General features: G+C 55.3%; 7 protein-coding genes across 7 annotated transcripts; 3 read left to right on the top strand and 4 right to left on the bottom strand.

Moving 5' to 3' along the window:
• Nucleotides 1-3,295: 3,295 nt before the first annotated feature.
• Nucleotides 3,296-5,361, top strand: AYL99_06686 (hypothetical protein; the record flags this gene model as incomplete). The annotated part of the gene is made up of 4 exons (XM_018838195.1): nt 3,296-3,395; nt 3,456-3,483; nt 3,553-4,515; nt 4,578-5,361. 4 exons carry the CDS (start codon nt 3,296-3,298, stop codon nt 5,359-5,361), a joined length of 1,875 nt encoding a protein of 624 aa, XP_018692755.1.
• Nucleotides 5,362-6,093: 732 nt separating this feature from the next.
• Nucleotides 6,094-8,256, bottom strand: AYL99_06685 (hypothetical protein; the record flags this gene model as incomplete). The annotated part of the gene is made up of 7 exons (XM_018838194.1): nt 6,094-6,341; nt 6,598-6,661; nt 6,858-7,158; nt 7,290-7,438; nt 7,518-7,619; nt 7,707-7,813; nt 8,073-8,256. 7 exons carry the CDS (start codon nt 8,254-8,256, stop codon nt 6,094-6,096), a joined length of 1,155 nt encoding a protein of 384 aa, XP_018692754.1.
• Nucleotides 8,257-8,681: 425 nt separating this feature from the next.
• AYL99_06684 (hypothetical protein) lies at nt 8,682-9,800 on the bottom strand (the record flags this gene model as incomplete). Its single annotated transcript, XM_018838193.1, has 1 exon — nt 8,682-9,800. The coding sequence occupies one exon, from the start codon at nt 9,798-9,800 to the stop codon at nt 8,682-8,684; it is 1,119 nt and encodes a 372-aa protein (XP_018692753.1).
• A 390-nt stretch (nt 9,801-10,190) lies between these two features.
• On the bottom strand, nt 10,191-11,999 carry AYL99_06683 (hypothetical protein; the record flags this gene model as incomplete). The annotated part of the gene is made up of 1 exon (XM_018838192.1): nt 10,191-11,999. One exon carries the CDS (start codon nt 11,997-11,999, stop codon nt 10,191-10,193), a length of 1,809 nt encoding a protein of 602 aa, XP_018692752.1.
• Nucleotides 12,000-14,268: 2,269 nt separating this feature from the next.
• Nucleotides 14,269-15,876, top strand: AYL99_06682 (hypothetical protein; the record flags this gene model as incomplete). The annotated part of the gene is made up of 1 exon (XM_018838191.1): nt 14,269-15,876. The coding sequence occupies one exon, from the start codon at nt 14,269-14,271 to the stop codon at nt 15,874-15,876; it is 1,608 nt and encodes a 535-aa protein (XP_018692751.1).
• Nucleotides 15,877-16,624: 748 nt separating this feature from the next.
• Nucleotides 16,625-18,550, top strand: AYL99_06681 (hypothetical protein; the record flags this gene model as incomplete). The annotated part of the gene is made up of 1 exon (XM_018838190.1): nt 16,625-18,550. One exon carries the CDS (start codon nt 16,625-16,627, stop codon nt 18,548-18,550), a length of 1,926 nt encoding a protein of 641 aa, XP_018692750.1.
• Nucleotides 18,551-19,328: 778 nt separating this feature from the next.
• Nucleotides 19,329-20,843, bottom strand: AYL99_06680 (hypothetical protein; the record flags this gene model as incomplete). Its single annotated transcript, XM_018838189.1, has 1 exon — nt 19,329-20,843. One exon carries the CDS (start codon nt 20,841-20,843, stop codon nt 19,329-19,331), a length of 1,515 nt encoding a protein of 504 aa, XP_018692749.1.
• Between the last annotated feature and the right edge of the window lie 395 nt (nt 20,844-21,238).

Genomic DNA, 21,238 nt, shown 5'->3' with positions numbered 1-21,238 from the left:
ACAATTTGGGCGGGAAGAAGACGAACTGTTTCAAATCGAACATATTCGTGGAAGAGTGTTGAGCCCCGGCTTGTGCCAGACTCTGTTCTGTCCTGCTGGCCGACTACACAAAAAAACAGGATCACGGCACGCGGGACTCGTCCGCCGGCCGGATATCCTCTCCGCCACCACTGGCTCGGCCCTGAGAGGACATCGGGGCCTTGGGTTGCTTATGTAGAAATCACATGGGTTGTATGCACTATTGTACTATAATTCTACGGGTAAGGACCTCATCAACTTGGTCCGAGAACTACCTTGGTCCTTGCTCCTGGGGACCATAGGTAAGCCAAGCTTCATTATTTCCAACTCCGGCGTAGTATCTGAACCTGGGTCTGGGTTGGCTTATGGGGATGGGGATGGGTACACCCGTGTTCTTCATCCTTTTAACGTGACCCCTCGACCCCTTCCCCCTCCCCTGGCTGGTTGGCTGGCTGGCTAACATGCATGACTCCGTCCGAAACGACCGGCACACCATACCTGCACGGTACGTTGACCGGTTGGCTGTCGACATCCCTCGATATCCCACAAGCTTTCCCTTCTCCTTCTAACCTTCCTCTCGTGGCGTACTGTATATTGCTTGGTGATTTCTGTGACGAGAGCGCAGTTATCGTTGTTAAAGGCAGTTCTCGTAGTGCAGTACGCAGTGCAGTAAAACACTCATATGTACATGTATGTACCGGGTAACTATCCCTCTATGCCAGACTCCGGAAACTCTTTATGTAGCCAGATCCCCGTAACCTGAATGCATGTATGAGCCCGTCACCTCCAGTGCTTTGGTTCTCTTGACCTTCTCCCCACCTTCCCCCTTCCTCTTGCCATTGGTGATATTTCCTGCATACACATACGAGTATCCGAATGGATATATCCCGGGTCTTTGGAGGGAGGGGTTGCGGCTTCAGTCTCGTTCTGTCTGGGTTTTTGTTGTCCCGCTAAATAAGCTTCAATTGTATCAGAGGCGACCCCGGTATGATATCCATATCTCGATCCCTCCATACATCAGCTCTTCGAACAGTCCACGTTACAAAGACTCGAGATAAATGATTGAGGGCATAGGTGGGAACTTGGTCGTGTGAACTTGCCCAGATTCGAGTGGCTTGCCAGCTGTCTGGTGAGGAGGCCCAATAGTGCAATGACTCGCGAGGTTGGCTCGTTCTCCTTCCTGTGCGTTCTTGGATGGCCAGACTTGAGAGGGTGACGGTTCATCATTGCTAGTCACACGATTGCACCTAAACGGATGCCCGCCATTTCTAACGAAGCCCCCGTATTTTTGGACGGTTTATGGCCATGAATGTCACAGGAGAAATTGTCAGAGCCTGCCGCTTTTTGACTCTCTACCTGTTAAGGAGAGGAGCGAAAGCTTTGGCTGAAGGTCACCTTTTGTACACGGTGCCTAGGTAATTGTTCCATTCCATTTTCCCTTCGGACGTTGGAGACCTTTGGAGGTATCAACACTCTCCTTCCCTATGAGAGAGATAAAGACCATGACGACAGCTGGACAACATTGATGCCAAAATCTGGACAAGTATCCAGAGATATTTAGCAAACGGGTTTCATCAGTGTCTACTTACGAGTCGATCATCAGCCTATATATACCTTAGCACTCTATTCCTTTTCTGATTTTAAGTTTGCTATCACTAGTGGAGGAGGTGACGTCGAGGAGGGGGTTGCTTCTTCATGCCCTTTCCGGTGTGATCAAGGGAGCATCCCTGGGTACCAGTGTGTGGAGGGAGATCACTCCACCAAAGCAAGGCTGTACCGAGAACGCTTGGAGCAGACAGATAGGCATAGAGATGGGGATCGCCCAAGACGTGGGAAGAACACGGACGCTAGTGATCAGGCTAGACGTAGGTAGGTTTTGGCCGTCGATGATAGAGATTGGGACCTGCACACATGAGGACAGTTCTCATCCAGGTGCCATATTACTGTAGATCTGGGTGTTTCAGCTGAGATCACCCGGGCACAATCGAGATCTCCCCGTGGATTGAGTTTGTGCTGATAAAGGAGATGAGCGCAGACTGGTTTCCTGTACCGGGTACTCCGTATGGGGAAATTGCTCGAGAAGCCCAGGCAGAGACATCAAGCGTCGAATTGCCCAGAACAAGGAGGCGACGTCCGGAGGAGAGCGCCAGCCACAGAGAGAGCACAATCGCGGGCCTGGCACGTCGGGTGGGTTGAGGATGGGACCCATTCGCTCGCTGGGAGCAAAACGTGGAAGTACCGAGTATCGCGTGGGAGCATGAGCAACCAAGTTGAGAAGGAGGAAGAGCAGCAGGAGGAGATGAAGATAATGATAACCCTGGTGACTGCGCAACCGTGCGTCGGACTAGCTGCGCCCGGCTTCCGGGCGGCACGGAGCATCATTTTTCCAGCCTGCATCTTTCACCATCTCCCCCATGTTTGTCTACCCACCTTTTTCCACAATCCAACTCACCAGAGTCACCATCACGCTTGGGCCTACCAGATACGCTCCTCGTCCGGCAGTGCCGCATGGCTGCAGGACGAGCAGAAGCCGCTACCACCCTGGCCGGAGGAGTCCCCTCTCGTTGTGCCACCAGCTTGCCTCAAACCACTCGTTGCCCGTCAGCTGCACGACCTACCTCGCTACCTCGCAAGGGCGTATGGTAGAGATAAGCTTGTGCGAGAATCGAGAGATACCAGAAATCCGGACACGATGAAACAAGCCTCACCAGGATCATGCCCCCATACTTTTCAAGCTACGCCGCTCAGGCCTGTCCTGTCGATCTGGTTCTAGCCATTGACATCACGAAACAAGATCGTATGTCTCGTCGCCAATCGCCCGAGACAGCCATTTGAGGAATCGACGAGATCAACAAACCAGAACCGACGCTTCGCCAGAGGGCTTCCAGAAGACGGTGGTTATCTGCGGACGTAAATGCAAGGTTGTCGGATTCTTATCGCGCACCCATGAGGCAGGGATGGGCTAACGGGCCTAGGCCATCGTCAGCGCCAAACCACGATTTGATCAAGCTTCCTGACCCTGTCCCACCCGGCCAAAGAGAATGGGGGTTGGGTCTTATCAAGGACCTTGAAGATCTCCAGAGTGGATCCAGCCTTCGGTCACCTCCACCCAACGAGCACCGACTTCTGTATCCCGCATCGAGGTGCTCTGGCATCATATCGCCCTCGATTATCGGTACCGTGCCCGTCCCTTGTCACGTATATCTTTCTGCCTGTCCCGCCCTCTGGGGGGTTAGCCTTTTCCCACTCTATGCTCGGATTCTAGGTCACCGGCAAGATGTCGAAATACGTGCATGAAACAAAGAAATATATCCCCAGTGGAGCGACGGTCAAGGCTAGGGCGACCACTCTCAGCGCCTGGGAGCTCCCAAAGCAAGGTAAATCAGTCTCACAAATCCGTCAGAAGCAATCCCATTTTTGCTGACCCTAATCCCTAGAGTCTGCTCTCGCACCCAAGGATGTGTGGTAAGTCCGATGCGGCGGTCTACAGACCAGGCAACCAGGGAAACCGGTTGGACTGACCCAATATCCCAGGACCAATGCGGACATGGACCCAGTCCCTCCAAGGTACCAGACCTGGACCTTGTGGACGTGGATGGCCTACTGGGCGACCGACACTATCAACTTGGGTACCTGGGAAACTGCCTCTTCTGTGATTGCCGTGGGTCTCAACTGGCGCGATGCAATTCCCATCATGGTGGTCGGCACCAGCTGCGTCGCTGTCCCCATGGTCCTCAACGGTGCCATCGGTGCTAAACTGCACATCCCCTTCTCAGTCATTGTCAGATCCGGCTTCGGTTTTTACTTTGGTTACTTCTGCATTGTCTCTCGAGCCATCTTGGCCATGTTCTGGCTTGGTATCCAAGGGGCCAACGGTGCACAATGTATTACGCTCATGTTGACCGCCATCTGGCCCTCGTACGCACACATCAAGAACCACCTTCCCAGCGATGCCGGTATTACGACGCAGGGAATGATCAGCTATTTCCTCTTCTGGATAATTCAGCTCCCACTTTTGCTGATCCCGCCAACGAGGCTTCGCTATCTTTTCATGGTCAAACTCGTCGCTGCGCCAATCACCGCGTTAGCGACTCTGGGTTGGATCGTGCACAAGGCAGGAGGCGGTGGTGCCATCTTCTCCCTTCCCGAGACCGTTCACGGCACTCAGCGCGCCTGGCTCTGGCTGTCGTGCATGTCCTCGGTCACAGGCTCTTGGGCCACACTGGCCTGCAACATCCCTGACTTCAGTCGTTACGCGAAGACCTCCCGCGGCCAGTACATCCAGCTGCCTTTCCTTCCGGCCATTTTTACTGTCTGCGGTGTGATGGGGATTGTCACCACATCCGCGTCCAAGGTCCTCTACGGAGAGTTTCTGTGGAATCCGTTGGATATTATCGCACATTGGCTGGACAATCCCGGTGGTCGTGCCGCTGCCTTCTTTGCCGCGCTCTCGTGGTATGTCGCCCAAGTCGGCACCAACATCACTGCAAACAGCATGTAAGTCCTCATTTCTTGATTGTGTTCCGTCACTCGCATGCAATACGCTGATATCATGGTAGCTCCGCCGCAAATGATCTGACAGTTCTATGTCCCAAATACATCAACATCAAACGTGGTTGCGTCATCGCCGCCATTGTCGGTGGCTGGGTCATTGTCCCATGGAAGATTCTCAGCTCTGCCTCGACCTTTTTGGCCTTCATGGGCGGTTATGCCGTCTTCCTCGCACCCATGGCCGGAATCATCGCTTCGGACTACTGGATCGTCAAGCGACAACACATTGACGTGCCTGCTCTGTATGACCCTCGCGGCCGATACAGGTACAACATATGGGGTATCAACTGGCGCGCCATGCTTGCCTTCCTTCTCGCCATCGGCCCCTGCTTGCCTGGGTTGGCGTGGAGCATCAACAGCTCGTCCAAGATTACCTCGGGTGCCAAGCACCTGTATTCTTTTGATTGGCTCTATGGCTTTGTGACCAGCATCTTTGTCTACTCGGTGACCAGCTACATCTGGAAACCGACCAACCAAATTGTGCCACACACTGTCTACGGCATCCCTCAAGATCCCGACGAGGAAGAGGCATACGAGGAAGCCTATGATGAGAAAGTGCTCAGGAAGGACAGCCTCGTGGGCAACCCCAAAAGTTTCGCCAATGTGGGCGGCATCGACAACATGGGCAGCACTCTCCATTTCAGGAAGTCTGTTGATGAAACTGCCAGGGAGAGTATCGAGGTGAGACGAGCCAGCCGGGCGAGCCAAGGAGGTCAAGGACCGCACGAACCTGGTACCATTCCCGCTCATCTCAAGGGTGTTGACCCGCAAGTGTTGAATGAGAAGGTGTAACTTGGCCCCGATTGAATGAAATTTGATCTAAACAGGCTAAGCCATCTATCTCATCCGCCACTTTGATCGTGCCTTTCGGCATTAAGCCACATACACACATACACTCACACACGTTTCCCCTGGCGACCGGTCCACGACCAGCTGCCGCGAGAACGAATTGAAATGATACCCACCCACCTACCTATATGTGCTGTGGGACGGGATTTATCTATCAAGATCTTGTCCCATCAGCGAAAGTTGTATACGAGTATGAAGGCGAGTGAGCGACCGTGACAGGGCTAAGGAAAAAAGATGTATGTACTCGGTAGACTTTAGGGGGGCTTTCTCTACAGACTAGAATCTGATATTGCTCTGGTTTCTGGTTTCTGGTTTCTGGTTCTGGCCTTCATTCAGACATCTCGGTTCTTTCTTTTTGCACCGACCACGTCTCTTATGTGCGTTAACTGTCACAGCACCCCTCCCTGTACAACAGCAACTCTGATGATCGGGCATGGAGGCGACATCTCTTAAGTCTCTCACACCATCGCCCCCCGATCCTGGTTCTCATGTGCCGCACCATATATCCCACCCACCCACCTACCTACATCATCTCTCCATTCTTTTCTTCCTTCCCTTTTTCCCTTCTTAGCGTTCTCCTCTTCCTCCTACCCCATCCCTCGCCCTCTCCCCCGATTTCCTCTCCTTCCCTCCCAAACCCATCCCCCTCCATCCTTCTCCGTCTCAGGCACATACTCACGCATCGATATCGCAGACCATGAAATACCGCTCGACGACGCCGCCGGCGATGAGCTTGCCGTGGACGGGATCGACGGCGGCCCCCGTCAGCACGGTGATCAGCGACCCATCGTCCCAGTACAGCAGCTCGGGCTCGTAGTCGCGCGCTTTCACGAGCCGCACGATCGCCGCCTCGCCCTTGAGGCTGTAGTCCAGCAGGTGGTCGCTGCTCAGGCGGTGGCGGAGGGCTGCGACGTCGGGGAAGACTATACGTTGGGGACAAAGAAGAAGGGGGGTGATTGTTAGTTTCTTCGGGAGCTTGAAGATGAGGAGGAGGATGAGAGTGGGAAATGGATAGAGCTCGAGAAGGGGAAGAGATTACTGGGGATGACAAGGACAGGGGGGTCGGTGGAAGAGGTGGGTATATTCGTGTGGGAGAAAGTGAGCGTGGTGTGTCATAGGATTAGGGGCAGGAGGGTTGTAGAGTGTGGGAAGAAGGAACGAAGGCAGACGAGGACGTACTGCAGACCGCAATGTCTTCGGTGCCGGGTATCAGAGAGAGGTTATCCGCCGAGGCGCCGAGTTGCTGTTGTTCCCGCCCAATCGATCAGTCAGCCAGTCAGTCAGTGACCATGTGTTTCCAAACACATTTCCTCCCGCGGCCCTTTGGTTTCGGGACGATGACGAGGAGAGGCTAGGATAGACCACAGGTAGGAAGGTAGCTAGCTAGCTAGCTAGCTGTAGGGACTCCTCGGAAGGAAGAGATTAGGGGAGTCACGTACGACTTTCTTGCGCACCGTCAAGGCGTGGGTCTCCGGGTCGACGTCGTAGATGGTGGTGGTGGCCTCGACGACGTCGTTGATCATCAGCGTCTTGCCGCCGTCGACCAGCAGCGCGCCGTTGGCGCTCGGGTGCGAGTTTGGCGGCGACACGGTGCGGCAGTCGATCGACGAGGAAGATGCGTTGCAGTAGACCACGTCCGTCGCCCACTTCCAGGGCCCCCAGTGGTCCTCGTGGCTGCGGAGGATGGTCGCCAAGGGACCGCCGCCGTAGAAGTAGTGGTCGTTGGTGATGAAGAAGGAGCTGCAAGCCGGGAAAAAAGGGGGAGCATATGTCAGTATCGTTCCCCAATTCTGCGGAATCCCTGATAGATTTATATAGAGGTTGTGGAGTAGGGAGGCAACAGATGGAGTGGAAAGGGGATTCAATCTCACTTCAGACCCGTCGCGGCGACGGCGTTGGGCGTCTTGATGGCCGGATGCTGGAATTCGCGGACAAACGTCAACACGTCGGAGCCGAGCGTGTGGGAGAACAGCACGATGGTTTCGCCTTTGCGGCCGTGGTTGACGGCGAAGAGGTAGATCTGTCCTTGGTCAGCAAGCGAGCATTCCCCCTGCCAGTCTCTTGCAGTCTCCTTGCTATGGTGGTGATTGATAGATTACCTTGGAGGGGTCGTCTTCCGGCATTAGGAGGTCAATGCCGTGCAGGACGAGATCGTGCGAGGAGTCGATGCCCTCGAGCTTCATCTTGGTGGCCTTGTCTTTCTATAGTTTGTCGTCAGACTTTTCTCCTCTCCTCCCCCCTTCAGGTCGCTTGCAGGGAGCGTCGAGGCTTTATGGACATGACATTACCTTGATGTCGTACTTTACAAAGTACTCGTGGTAGCTCGCCGCGCTCACGGTGTCGTGGCGGTTCAGCGGCGGGTAGAACACCTCTCGGGTCTCCGGGTAGCCACATGCTAGACAGAGGAGTGATTTCGTCAGGGGTGGTAGATTCCAGCAGGGGTGAGAACTGGGAGGAAAGAGAAGCTGCTGCTAAGACAGATGGAGAGAGAGAGAGAGCAGGACCCAACGAACCTAAGAATGCCGTCGCCGACTCATGATGGATTCGCACATCCTCACACGCTTTACCAACTATATTCCCCCCCGAAGCACCACACAGTCAGTTCCGTTTCTTTTTATCCCCGTGGCAGGGAGGAAGCGTGGGATCTCACGCACGCGGATTCGTCCAGCACTTGTCGTTGTTCAGCGGCCCGTGATGCATCCACGTCGTATGGGCCTTTGCGTCGGTAGCCCGACCCCCGTACGTGTTCAACACCGGCCACGGGTAGGCGTAGAAGACGCCTGACACGGCGACCAGGAAGGACAGCGGGCCAAACCAGACCCAGTTGTTGACACCCATGGTTGGTTTGTGCTTTGTTTTCTTTATTTGAAAAATGGCGTAAGGGCCAGTATCAGTCCGTTAATAGATGACGTTCTGTACATGTATATATGTTTGTATATATGGCCACACATCCAGGACACAAATACACCCCCTCTGCAGGTTGTTGTAGACAGCAATCAGTGGACAGGAGACAGTGGATTGAGGGGGGAAAAACCTCGGCTATCGGTTGACTAACAGATTCAATCCCTCCATGTCATCGGATTGAGGACACTGGAGGAAGCAAATGCTGACCATACATATGGACCGGAATAACCCCGTGCATTCCCCGTCCCGTTGGCCAGTCGTGCTCGATGGGAGCAGTGATGCTGTGCTGGGATATACAGGCAGAGACGAACAATGAGAGAAGCTGGCAGGTCCTATGGAGATGGAGATTTGCGTTAAGATTATGAGAAGTCCCTCAACTTGCTCCATAACTTCCCACCCAGCTTGTCGATCAAAGTCGCCCCTTGCTCACGACTGTGCTGTATTTGTTGCGCTCCCTGCTGGGGGGACCTGTTGCCAGCCACTCCCCCGACGTTGGACACCGAGACACCACCGCTCCACAGCCCAGAGATAGACAAAGCGCAACACATGGGCTGTGCCTGGGGATGGAAATGCTCCAGCCCGAAACTGAGGACGCGGGCTTTACGGTTGTTCCATCCCTCCCCCCAGTGCTCCGTCGCGTGGTAGATGCAGTACACCCTCCCATCCCCGTACGGCGAAGGGAGGAAGCTGGCATGACCGGGTCCGAACGGGCCCCCCTTGGCTCGGTCACTGACCAGGAGCGGTGTCGGTCGTTTCCTCCATGACGACTCCTTTAGCGGGTCGTCGCCGACAAGCTGTAACAGGGCCAGTCTGTAGTCGCTGGTCCAGCTGCCATTGGCGCTGTAGATGATTCCTTCAAAGCCCCCGGGCATACTGACGAACGTGGGCCCTTCGTTGACACCGTGTGTGCCGCCATCGGCCCTCTCCCACGGTAGTTCTGCCCGGGAGATGCAGGTGAGCGTCTCCGGCCGTGCGACCTCGGGCGTCTCCAGCTCGATGAGGAACAGATCCTGCTGCCGGTCCGAGTTGTCGCCCAGCGGCCACCCGGAGTAGCAGCAGTACAGCTTCTGGGTGCGCGGCAGGAAGAAGACGGTGGCGTCGATGTTCCAGTGGTCCGGCAGGCCCTTCATCTGCCCGAGAAACTCCCACGCGCCCGCCTCCATCGGATCCTGACTCTGGCTGCGCAGCAGGAGAGTGCGGTGGCATGCGTTCCCAACCTCCGGATGGGCGCCGCAGAAGTAGATGTACCACCTCCCGTTCAGGTAGTGGAGTTCGGGCGCCCAGAGGTCGACCACCCAGGGCGTCGCCGGCGGTGGCTTCCAAGCGATGATCTTCTTGCAGTTCCGGAAGTTCTCCATACTGTGCGACATCCATATCTCGACACGGTCGCCGCAGGTGAAGGTCAGATAGAAGCGGTTGTGCGCGGCGACCATCCATGGGTCGGGCGTGTCGGTGTCGGCAATGGTCTGGTTGGACATGTTGCCGCCTACTACTTCACTCCGAGATCGATGAGATGAGAGAGTCGAATTCGAGAGATCTGAGATGGAGAAAGAAGAGAGTATGGCACATCCTGTGCTGTTACATATACATCAGAAAATTAATTGTCATGGGCGTAACAGACGATCGTCATATGTCAAACGTCAGCGAATCTTGTCCCACGTCGTGGTGTGTATTCCGCAAATGCAACCTCTCTCTCCAGTGTCGTCTGTCTGCATTTAAAAATAATAATATATGACCTTGAAAAAACAGGATGTAGGATTGTGGTGAGAAAAGACCTTCAGGATTATATTGTCTGTATAGTATTCATTGCAGAGATCGTGGGGTATCATAGTCATCAGCAGCGCGTGGACACGTAACTCATCAAAACATCACTCATTCTCTTCCTCTACGGCGTCAATGTCCCTGCCAAACAGGCCAACAGCTGGAGTATACGCCGGTGTCGTTGAAGCCAGCAATTGGTTCCTTCGAGCCGCCGGCGTCGCCGGAATCAGAGTGACTTCCCTGACTGCCTCCTGGCTGCTCGGCCTGGCAGACGCCTGTCTCCATTTCTGCAGGAATCCAAGAGCCCTCTTCTTCTCATTGCGATGGAACAATACATCGGCATCCTCCTCCAGTCGCTTTGTTCTGAATGCCGCATTCCTCCAATTCCTCAGCATTTGCACGGCATAGCTCGCAGTCCGAATGGACCGGTATTCATCTGCCCTCCTCTGGTGGTCGAGAATCTGTCGGGTTGGGGCGAGCCAGTTCGAGCCGAAGATTTGGAGGCGCTCGATGAGATTCTTGCGAAACAGAAGGTCGGCTTGGAGATTGGCTTCCTGCACCTGTTCGGTCTTGTTGTACATGGTTATGATTGCCCCGTGGGCTGTACGCCTAGCATTTTCCACATCTTTGCGAGCCCGGAACTCTTGGGCGGTCAGATTCATGTGACGCATCTGAATGGCCTTGTCCCTCCACACGTTCAGTGCCGTGCGAGCGATGTTCATCTTGACTTTTCGTCGCATGGTTTTGTATGCGTCGCTGTATTTCGCCTCCTTGTTCTTTCTGGTGGCGGCTCGCCATTTGTGAAAGTATCTCACGCTTAACACATGCTTGCGAGCCTCCATGGCCTGTTTCTCTTCAATTCGGAGTCGAGCCTTCTCCCGCCATTTCTGAAGCACATGTTTGCTTGCAAAATAGTCTGCTGCACCCTCTGCTCGCCGCTCATTCAATCGAATATGATCGAGCTGCACCAACCACGCCCGAAGCATCTTCCGGCTCAAATTCTCCTCGTATACAAGGACGGCTTGAGTTTCTGCTTGCCTGATGTGGCTCTTTTTGGCTACCATCTTCACCAGGACATTTTGAAATGCTTGTCGGTCGCGGACATCCGCAGCTGCGGCCTCCATTTCCTTGAGGCTCGCAGTCTTCTCTTGCCACTTCTCCAGCGTCTTTCGGAGTATTCGCTCATCCCTGACTTTAACAAAGAGCATTTCGCGGGTGACCAGTGTCCAGTTCTTGAGTGAAAATGCAGCGTCGCGTCGCATGCGGAAGTCGTCCGCAACATGATCCATTTGGCGAATTTCGGCGACAGTGTTGCGCCAGTGTGACAGAACCTTTCTTGCCAGATTGCGAATATACAGACTGTCTGCCACCGCGTTCATCGCCGAGTCTTCATACTCCAGGTATGCGGCTCTTTGCAGCTGCAGCTTGTGGCGCCATTGTTCAAGCGCTTGCGAGGCTAACTTTCGGTTGTCGAGGGCGACAGCTTGCTGCCAGAGAGGGTCATCTTCGTTGATGGAGAGGATCGAGTCAGGTGTAGCAGGTCGCACAGGCACAGAAATATCTTTGGCGCCTCCACCTCTTCGGCCTTCCTCGTAGTCGGTCGCCGCATCGGTTGAGGTTCCGTCTGTGGTCAACACGATGTTCGCCTCTTGTAACACGTCGAGAAACTTTTCGTTGAGAGGAATTTCGGGGTCAGTCTCGAGGAGGTCAAGGAGCCACTGCAAGCACGGGTCATCGTACTTGGTCGACACGTGGCTTTCCAAGCATATGGCTTTGTACTCGCGCTGTATCGCAGCTGGCGTAAAGTTGATGGAGGCTTCCTGGAGGCGGAAGAGAACACGATGTAACCGGTCGATATCATCGGGGGAGAAGAACCTCACATCGCCGGCAAAGTGTGCCAGGTCTTCGGGCGTCATGATGATGTTCAGAGAGCACCATTGTCTCTAGTTGAGAAACAACAACCAGCGCCAGGCGCATTGGACAAGAAGCATGCAAGCTAGCCTCGCTAGATAACGAGACCGCGTTCGGATTCTTGGCAAGAGGACGCGGGGTCACGTGATGGCCCATCGGCTCTTCCCGAAAAGGCAACCCGTCAGACGACGTTAATTCAACGTTGATGGCAATATTATCCTTGTACAATCCAATCCATCAGGTGTGACTCCTGGCCTACGCTTTCCTCTGGCCTGCCGGGCGTTGATTGCGTCTGTCACGGCTGAGAGACAGTTCGACAGTCTGAGCACAGAGGTGAGCCCTATCTGACGTGTCGATGTCGAATTCGACAGGGTAACAAACTGACTCTGCGCTGCCTCCGCGCTTTGCTGCACTTGTCACACCTCGTTGAACGCTTCCACCACCGCCACTGCAGTCACTAAGCCTCAGTTTCTACACGATATACTACCACGGGCCTGGAGCCTGCCGGTGCGTGGCAGAGCGAGATTCAGTAGTGCTGGTGCATGTCTGCCCAGCGCAGAATCTTGCCCACCGTCCGCGAGAAGGGCACGCCGTTCATGACGCCGTGTCCGCCAGGGGTGAATACGCCAATGTACGGTGTCTCTTTCGTGAATCCCTCCTCGCCCCAGACATCGTCCAGGTCAAGGGGTCGACGGAAACCAGGCGTCAGATTCAACCTGATTCGGGGCTGGGGTCCGATCAGATAATGAAGAAGCAGACATGGTGTTGCAGGGGAAGAGAAGATGGTTGAGAAAGAAGAGAATGTTGTGGCTCGCGGAGGTAATGTACATATATACGTTTACCACCACCCAGGAGGTATACTAGCTAGGGTTGAGGCTTTCCTCAAACGTCGAAGAAGGCGTAAAGGTGATTGGTGGCCTCTCCGACAAATGCACTCGCTTGGCCGCAACAGGTTAGGCGTCAACATCACACACTAGTGGGGGCAGCTCATCTGCTCCCCGTCATTAATGCCTAGGAAATCCGGTCAAAACGCATCCTAACGAGTGTTACAGGGTGACTAGTTGCGTGGCAGGAGCATCAGGAGAGATCCTCTCTTACTGCTGCTCACAGACACAGCAACTCATCCGCTTGCTCAATTTTTGTTGTTGGTTCAATGGAGACATCTACAAAGTATGTATGGTCAAAGTATCCAAGGATAGCCGAGGCCCCAGAACCGGGCTACATCAGCACAGATAATGAGCAGGACGACCAGGCAGAGCCGCTCAAGTTCAGGCCGAGTCGAACTCATGTCTCAGTAAAGCGGCAGGCCACATTCCCCAATAGGTGCGAGGGCCACCTATTGTCAGTTCAGACGCACAACCTGCAACTAAGATCTTACAAATCACACCTACTTCCTTCTCGGGAAGGGAATGGACTTGTTGTCTCTGTCTGCTGTATAAGAGCCTCGAAGCGACCAAAGTGATATCTTACTTATCCTAAAAGCTGACCGATCGGGAAAACTCCGACCCGTGCTGCCAGAATGTAACAGCACTAGTGTCAACATTCTCCAGTCATCATCACACACGAAATTCTGGGGAATGGCGGCGGCAGAGCACCGTTGCGTGATGGCAGATGGTAAGCTTTACTCTTCTTCAGAGTCGTGGTGGGTTTTGGATCTGGGGGGGCTCAACGAGGAGGATGACAAGGCAATAAACAAACCATCAATCACCATCGGCGCGCGCACATTCTCCTAGGCTGGCGTTTTACTAATAGCGCTTCTTACACGACCCATCTGACGCAGGCAGCCTCGTCGATATCCACGTCCTCGTCTCACGCCTTGCTTCGAGAGTCAAGCATCTAGCAGTGAGCCGTTCGTTCGCCGTGTCCCAGGCAGAAGAGCATTTAAACCCCTGAATATGAGTGACCCGAAAGGGCTATTACCCTTGTGGAGACTTGCGTACCGCGCACACGCCAATACAAAGCGGCTACGACCTGCCCTGCTTGAATCTTGAGCCCTCTGGCGACTGCATATCATGGAGAAGAATATCCTCATGTTACCATATTCGCGGTCGACTTGTCTCAGTCAACCGGCGCGTAAGACGAGAAAGGGTAAAGGTGTATATTCTTGATGACAGAACGGTCCTTGAGAATGCCGTCCTTGCCTATTGTAAGGCCTTGCCGGTAAGCGCCCCAGTACGCCTGAACAGCTTCATCATACTCAAGGATAAATATAAACGGTAATGGTTGTCTATTCTGTTGTCCGTGCTTCCTTCCATTCAGCTCAGAACCTCCATTATGGCTCAACTTGGTGCCACCCAACTATTCCTTGCCGTCACGGGCGTCCTCGCAATAGTGCTGCTCGTGTACAAGGTATTCTTCACCAATTCGCAGTCCAAAGGCAATCATTCTCTGCCACCTGGCCCAAAGCCCCGACTCTTGGTGGGCAATCTGCCCGACCTTCCACCCGCCGGCGCCAAAGAATGGCTTCATTGGATCAAGCATAAGGAGCTTTACGGTCCGATCAGCTCCCTCACGGTTCTGGGGCAGACGATGATCATTATCAGCGACCACAAGGTTGCGGTCGAGCTGATGGAGAAGCGTTCCGCCATCCACTCGTCGCGCCCCAAGCTGGTGTTTGGGTCGGAAATGTGCGGGTGGGAAAAGGCGCTGGGGCTGATGCCGTACTCCAACAAGAGCCGTTCCTACCGAAAAGCGCTGCACACCGTCCTGGGCACGTCCGCCGCCATTGATCCGTTCCGACCGCTGCTCGAGCTGGAAACGCGGCGGTTCCTGCTCAAAGTGCTTGAGAATCCTCGAGACGTGTTGCAGCTGATTCGGACCCAGGCCGGCTCCATTATTCTGAAAATCGGCTATGGCTATACCATCGAGCCCAAGGGGCGGGATCCGTTGGTGGATCTGGCGGAACAAGCCCTCGACCACTTCTCAAAATCCTGCATGCCTGGAGTCTGGATGGTGGATATGATCCCTGCCCTCAAGTACCTCCCGGACTGGTTCCCCGGGACCGGCTTCAAGCGCACCGCTCGGCAGTGGAAAGCAACTCTCCATAGGGTGGCGGAGCTGCCATACAGGTTTGTGGAGCAGAAGCTTCGCAGCGGGACGGCCGAGCCTTCGTACCTCTCGAAGCTTCTTCACGACGACAAAGGAACCCTTTCTCCCGAGGCCGAAGACGTTGCCCGATGGTCTGCCTTCTCCTTGTACGCAGGAGGCGCCGACACCACCGTGTCGTCCATGGCCTGCTTCGTTCTGGCCATGATGCTCTACCCAGAAGTCCAACGCAAAGCCCAGGCCGAGATCGACGCGGTGGTGGGCTCTGCTCGCCTGCCGACATTTTCCGACCGCGAGGCCCTACCTTACGTCGACGCCATGGTCAAGGAAGTTCTTCGCTGGCATCCCGTGGCGCCGTCGGGCGTGCCGCATCTGACGACCAAGGCCGATGTCTACAACGGATACTTCATCCCCGAAGGCAGCCTCCTGATCCCCAACCTGTGGGCCATGCTGCACGACGCGACCGTCTACCACGACCCCGAAACGTTCGACCCGTCGCGCTTTCTCGGACCCAACGCTGAACCAGATCCTCACAACCTGGCGTTCGGCTTCGGCCGGCGCATCTGCCCCGGTAGGTTGTTCGCCGATGCGGCTTTGTTCTCGACGATCGCAGGGTTTCTGGCCGTGTTTGACGTGCGCAAGTGCGTCGAAAATGGGAAAGAGCTCGATCCGGTCGTGGACTTTGACACCGGCATCATCAGTCATCCGAAGCCGTTCAGGTGTGATATCGTGCCGCGATCAGCCACTCACGAGAAGATGATTCTGTCTGTCGAAATTGATCATCCCTTCCCGGAACATGGTGACGCAAAATTCTTGGCCGAGAGTGTCGCGGCGTAGGGCAGGCACTTAGTCCAAGTGGTCTTGGTCGCCAGGGGTGGCTCTATTCGTTTACGAACAGCATGCATCGGGTGCTCAGAGCGCAGACGACGACCCCTGGCTTTCTTCTTTTCTTCTTACCTTGTTTGTTGGATGGCATTTACCCACCAACTGAGGTGCTAGCGAGGTATATAAAATGATCGATATATGTATTCGTTCAGGCTTCCCACTACCACGGTATTTCGCTCCCTTTACTCCCGTCTTTGAGCATGGAAAATCGGGGATTCATCCCACGGCGATGGCCCCGAGCTCAAGATAGGACATAAGGTAAACCGACGACGAAGAAGAAGTCGCTGCGTGTGAATGTGTGTATAACAATGTGTCCTTCCAACATATTTATAAGATTGGTCGGAACCGGAAACCGACTCTTGTCTGCTTTCCCCCGCATTCAGAATATTGAGCCCTCGGTTCCGCGCACAAATACAATATGTAACCATATAACTTATACATCCGTTGAAATATATTTAATTCTTCAGCGTCGTTGATGATGTATCACCGCAGTGAAAGTACCCCCGGAAGAGTAAGCACAATAGCTGAATCAAATCAATTGTGGTGATCAGTGTGCTACGATCAATGCGAGGGCGTCTCCCGTCTCGCTGAGCCAAGCGGTGTCGACCATTCCAGACAGACAGACCTTCTTGAGCACACAAGCAAAGTGCTGGGCTTGGACACGAATGCTTGCTTAGGACGCGTTCATCAGCTGGAGAAGATGTCTTCAGCAGCACCCGAACAGCCTCCACCATGGCTGGAAAGCTACGCGACCGATCGCCATGACTGGCATCAAACGACGACCAAAGACAACAACAGCAACAGCCGTGTCGTTCACTACCGCCGCATTGGCATCGTCGAAAGCCTGTTCCACACCGACGGCACCGACTTCGAAGGCCGAGCGGACCTCACGATGCACCTGCACGTAGAGATGAGGACGTCCTTGAGTCCCGACGCCTTGCGAGCACGGATCTTGCTGGCGTGGAGCGTCATGCGGCAGAAACACATCCTTCTCTCTGCACGAGTGGCCAAGGCCGTCGACGTCCCGGGGGCAATACAGTCGTCGTCCTCGTTCCACCCCGAAGACCGCGTGTATGTCTTTGAGCCGAGCAGAGACCCCGGAGCGATGCTGCACGAGGCAATGAAGCACGCCGTGTTCGTGGGCGACCACTACCCGGATGTGGACGTCGACGAGTTCTTCATTCACACCCTCAACGTGCGCCGGTGCATCGACGAGACCCAGGCCCTAAGTAGGCTCTATGTCATGCCGATCGAGAGCGATGACGACACCACCACCACCATCAGTGGCCTGCACCAAGTCCATTTGATGTTCATCGCGGGCCACGAGATCGTCGACGGCCTGACCTCGATGAGGTGGATGTCTTCGTTCATCGACCTGCTCAACCAGTCCGCCCAGCGACTGTCCGCCGAAGCCGCCCGTCTCTGCACCGCCTCGCCGGTCGACCGACTCCCACCCGCGCAGGAATCCTTGTATCCGCCGGTAAAAGGCTCTCCGGCGCGACAGCGTTGGTCGTGGCTCCTGACCCGCATACTCCGGCACACACGACAGCCGCCTCCGGCGTCATTCCAGAATCCGCTTCGACGCCAGACATCCCTTCCCCAGGCTACTCCCCTCAAATCCAAATTCTCCCGTGTTCTCGACTACACGCAGACGCCGCCGCTCAACACCTTCCCCCTGCGAGCATCTCTGGGTCCCGCCTCCACGAGGCGACTGTCCCGTATCTGTCGTCAGGCCCGCATTAGTATCGGCAGCGGTTGCTTCGCACTGGTGGCGCTGGTGATGATGGGTTTCGAGGAACGCCGCCACCCCGGTGTGCCCACGCACGAGCGTCTCCCCTTCGTAGGATCGTTCCCCGTCAACCCCCGGCCGTTCCTAGGCGGCGTAAGCACCACAGGCAAGGAGGACAGTCTAATGCTGGCGTTCAGCGACGGCATCACATTGCCATTTCTACCTGCCACCAATCTAGATCTCGAGGGCCGGTTACGACTACTGGGCAAACAGGCCCACCGTCAGCTCCGCCGGTATCAGAAGCGGCCACGATCCCTCGAAGAGGAAGCCCACCTCGGCTCCCGTAGCCCATCCCAGCTACTGCCTCAGCTATACCTCTCGACGCTTGAGTATCTCGCGCGGAAGAGCCCGAGTGCCCGAAAACGTGGCTGGAACGTCCAGGGCGCGTACCCGGCCCGCGCAAGTCGCACACTTGCAACCTGTGGGGTAAGCTCGGTGGGCGCTCGTGGGACCATCATCGCCGCGGGCAAGTATGACACGAGGGGACAGAGAGGAGGCAGAGAAGAATCACGACAAGGGTCGTTGTCACCAGCAGAACGCCAACAGGGAGCAGGAGCAGAAACAGGGGCAGGGGCACGCGACGTGGTGGCCGACTTCCGTAACCTGCACACCACCGTGCGCGCCCGGGACGGGGAATTCCTCGTGGGCGTCGTCGGGGATGGCGACAGCTTGATGTTCGGAGTCAGCTATGACGGCTGTGCCATCGACTCGGGTCTGGCGGGCGAATGGAAGCGCGTGATGGAAAGCATCCTCGAGGAGGAGCACAACGATCCTGCTGCCGCTACGCGAGGCACTACCCCCAAGATGCTGACGGCGTTTTCGTCCCATAAGCTCTGATACTCCCCACCTGGGCAAAACGCGCCCCCTAAAAACCGGTCCACGCAGCCATGAGCACGATACGACCTCCTCGCTCGCCTGCAGCACATGAGCCGTAGGCCGATTCGCAGGGCGGGCGGGGGCAGACCACAGACCACAGTTCACCAAGCAGGGGAGGAGCACCCGAGGTCAGGAACCCCCACGCACCCGGTGGTACAGTCGGTGAGCAGGTTCTGCTCCCGGGGGCATTCATTCTCAGCCGTGCTGCTCCTCCCAGGAATTGCCTCCCAGAGCAACGGAGTGGTGACGGTGGCGAAGTGGTGCCTCCATTCTCACCCGGTTCTACATATGTGGTATAGGGTCGAATAGCACTCTCGCCAGGGATATTGTTTGGGGGGAGAGAGGAACAACTCGTTGGCCTTGTTTTACATGTGTCGTTACTGCCTCGAAGACCTACAGTACGTACATGCCATGAACCCCTTGAACCCAAGCGAGCTTGTTTTCTAAGCGGATGAAAGGTAAAAAAGGGGGAGGCATAAATTACTTTGAATCATTGGATTTCAATTTGTAAATATGGAGCAACCAACGCGAGGCAGAGAGAGCGAGCGAGCAAGCAGCTCACGCTCCTGTGCGTTCTGTACGTACGTAGCCTCCCTAACACGACTTATGTTGGCCAATCCATGTCGTCGTCATCAGCTTTTTGCATGCTTCAAGTATAACCAAGGAATTCGCGATCATCGAGCAGTCGTCGGTCGGTCGGACCAGCCAAGAGTCCAAGCAGTAGTAGCAGTCAGTCCCCTTACAAGATGTACCGGAAATTCTCGCTGGAGTCAGTCTCGGCGCCGATCTCGTCCTCCGCGTTGACGATCTCACGGACGGGCCCGTACTTCTCGTCCAATTTCTTGTTCAGGTGTCTGAGCCAGGCTACCTGGGCCAGTGCCAGGGTCGACGCAAACGTGCAAAACCCGAAACTGATCCAGAATCCTTTCTTGTAGTGCGGCGCCTCGCTCGCCGGGAAAATGTGCGTGCCCACGAGCGGACCGCACTGGCCCACAAAGTTCATGAGGATGAAGCCGGCGCCGCGCTTGCTGTCGCTGCCATTGTTATTGGCGACCCAGGAGAGGACGAGGCCGATGCACGGGTAGAGTCCGCCGGCGACAAGGTAGAGGGCGAAGTATTTGACCCCGACCACCTCGACAAGACACAAGATGAGATAGCCCACGGCAGCGGTTCCACTGCACAAGGAAAGGAAGATACCTCGGCGCTGGAAGTGGTCCGAGAGATGACCGATTGCGAGCACGACGAGACAGGCGAACAGGTAAGGGGGGGCCGAGAGACCCTGGGCGTGAAGAGCGGTGAAGCCCATGCCCTGGAGGATGGTTGGCGTGTAGATGGGCAGAGAGGCGTAGCTAACATTGCAGGAGAAGTACATGAGTGTCGGCAACCAGTTCTTGAGGTCGAGTAGTGATTTGAAGAAGTTCTTGACATTGATCTTCCGGTCGCGCTCGACGTTGCCGACCATGCGAACCATGCGAGCCCGGGCGATCTTCTTTTCCTTCTCGCTCAGGAATTGGCAGTCTTGAGGATTGCTTGGGAGCCAGTAGTAACCGAAGAGGCCGACAGCAACAGCAGGGAGACCTTCCACAAGAAACAAAGCACGCCAACCAGCAATGGCGTGATGATGTTTGGTGACAAAGTAGGCGAAGGCTCCGGCAAAAGAGGCCCCTAGAGGAGCAATGGACACATACCAGCCTAGTCGTCGACCCATCTCTTTGCGGTAGTAGAAAAAGGAGAAGAAGTAGGCCAGACCAGGGCTGTAGGAGGATTCGAAGATGCCCAAGAGAAGTCGCAGGACCAGCATTCCCGCAAAGTTTTGAGCAGCTCCACAGCATCCAGCAATGGTGCCCCAGATAACGATGACAGTGGGAACGTAGTATCGGGCGGGAAAGATCTTGTAGAAAACAGTCTGCCAGTCGAAGAGAATATAACCCAAGTACAGAGCAGTCAGAAGCCACTGGTACTGGCTGTCACTGAGACCCAGATCTTTGGACATGCCCGCAGTGTTTGCGTTCCCAATGTTGCCACGGTCCATATATGCCAGGAGGTATGCGCCGGATACATAGCCCAGGACGATGACGTCGATTTTAAGGAGCATGCGCTTTTCTTCTGCTTTCGTATAGTTGAAGGCGAGAGCCTCCAGCCGGCCAACGGCCTCAATCTTCTGCTCGTTCTCGGGCGAGGCGGTGATGTCCTGGCCTTCGACATGACTGATGTCGGTCTTGGCTTGGACGACAGTGTCTTTTTCGGTAGCCATGGTCAAATAGCTTGCTTGATCAAAGAGAGAGGTAAAGAGCCAGACGAAAAGAGAGGAGTGTGAGACTGATCCAAGACACGACGACTTGTCCAACCGCTTTATGTAGGGCTCCAGGGAGGCTCTGGAAGCACCTGCCCTCATCCAAGCCCCTGGGATATCGGCAGTAGCAGCATGGTCTGACCCGTGGGGAAGCCTATTCCAATACCAGGCAGAATACCAACCCCCACTGGATGCTGGTAGTGGACTCCGTGGCGTTCAAATCCGGGGAAAGCTTCTTCGGCCACTCTCCGGGTGGGCCAAGTCCCTGCAAGGGTCCTTGGTCATTGACTGGGTGACTTGGCAGAAATCGGGGTTATGGGATAGAGCTGGTTTGGATATGTTCTGTTTGGACAAAG

The sequence above is a fragment of the Fonsecaea erecta genome, assembly GCF_001651985.1.
Source record: "Fonsecaea erecta strain CBS 125763 chromosome Unknown Scaff5, whole genome shotgun sequence".
Taxonomy (NCBI): domain Eukaryota; kingdom Fungi; phylum Ascomycota; class Eurotiomycetes; order Chaetothyriales; family Herpotrichiellaceae; genus Fonsecaea; species Fonsecaea erecta.
The sequence above is the reverse complement of the archived record's forward strand: the minus strand, read 5'-3'. Positions and strand labels throughout refer to the sequence as shown.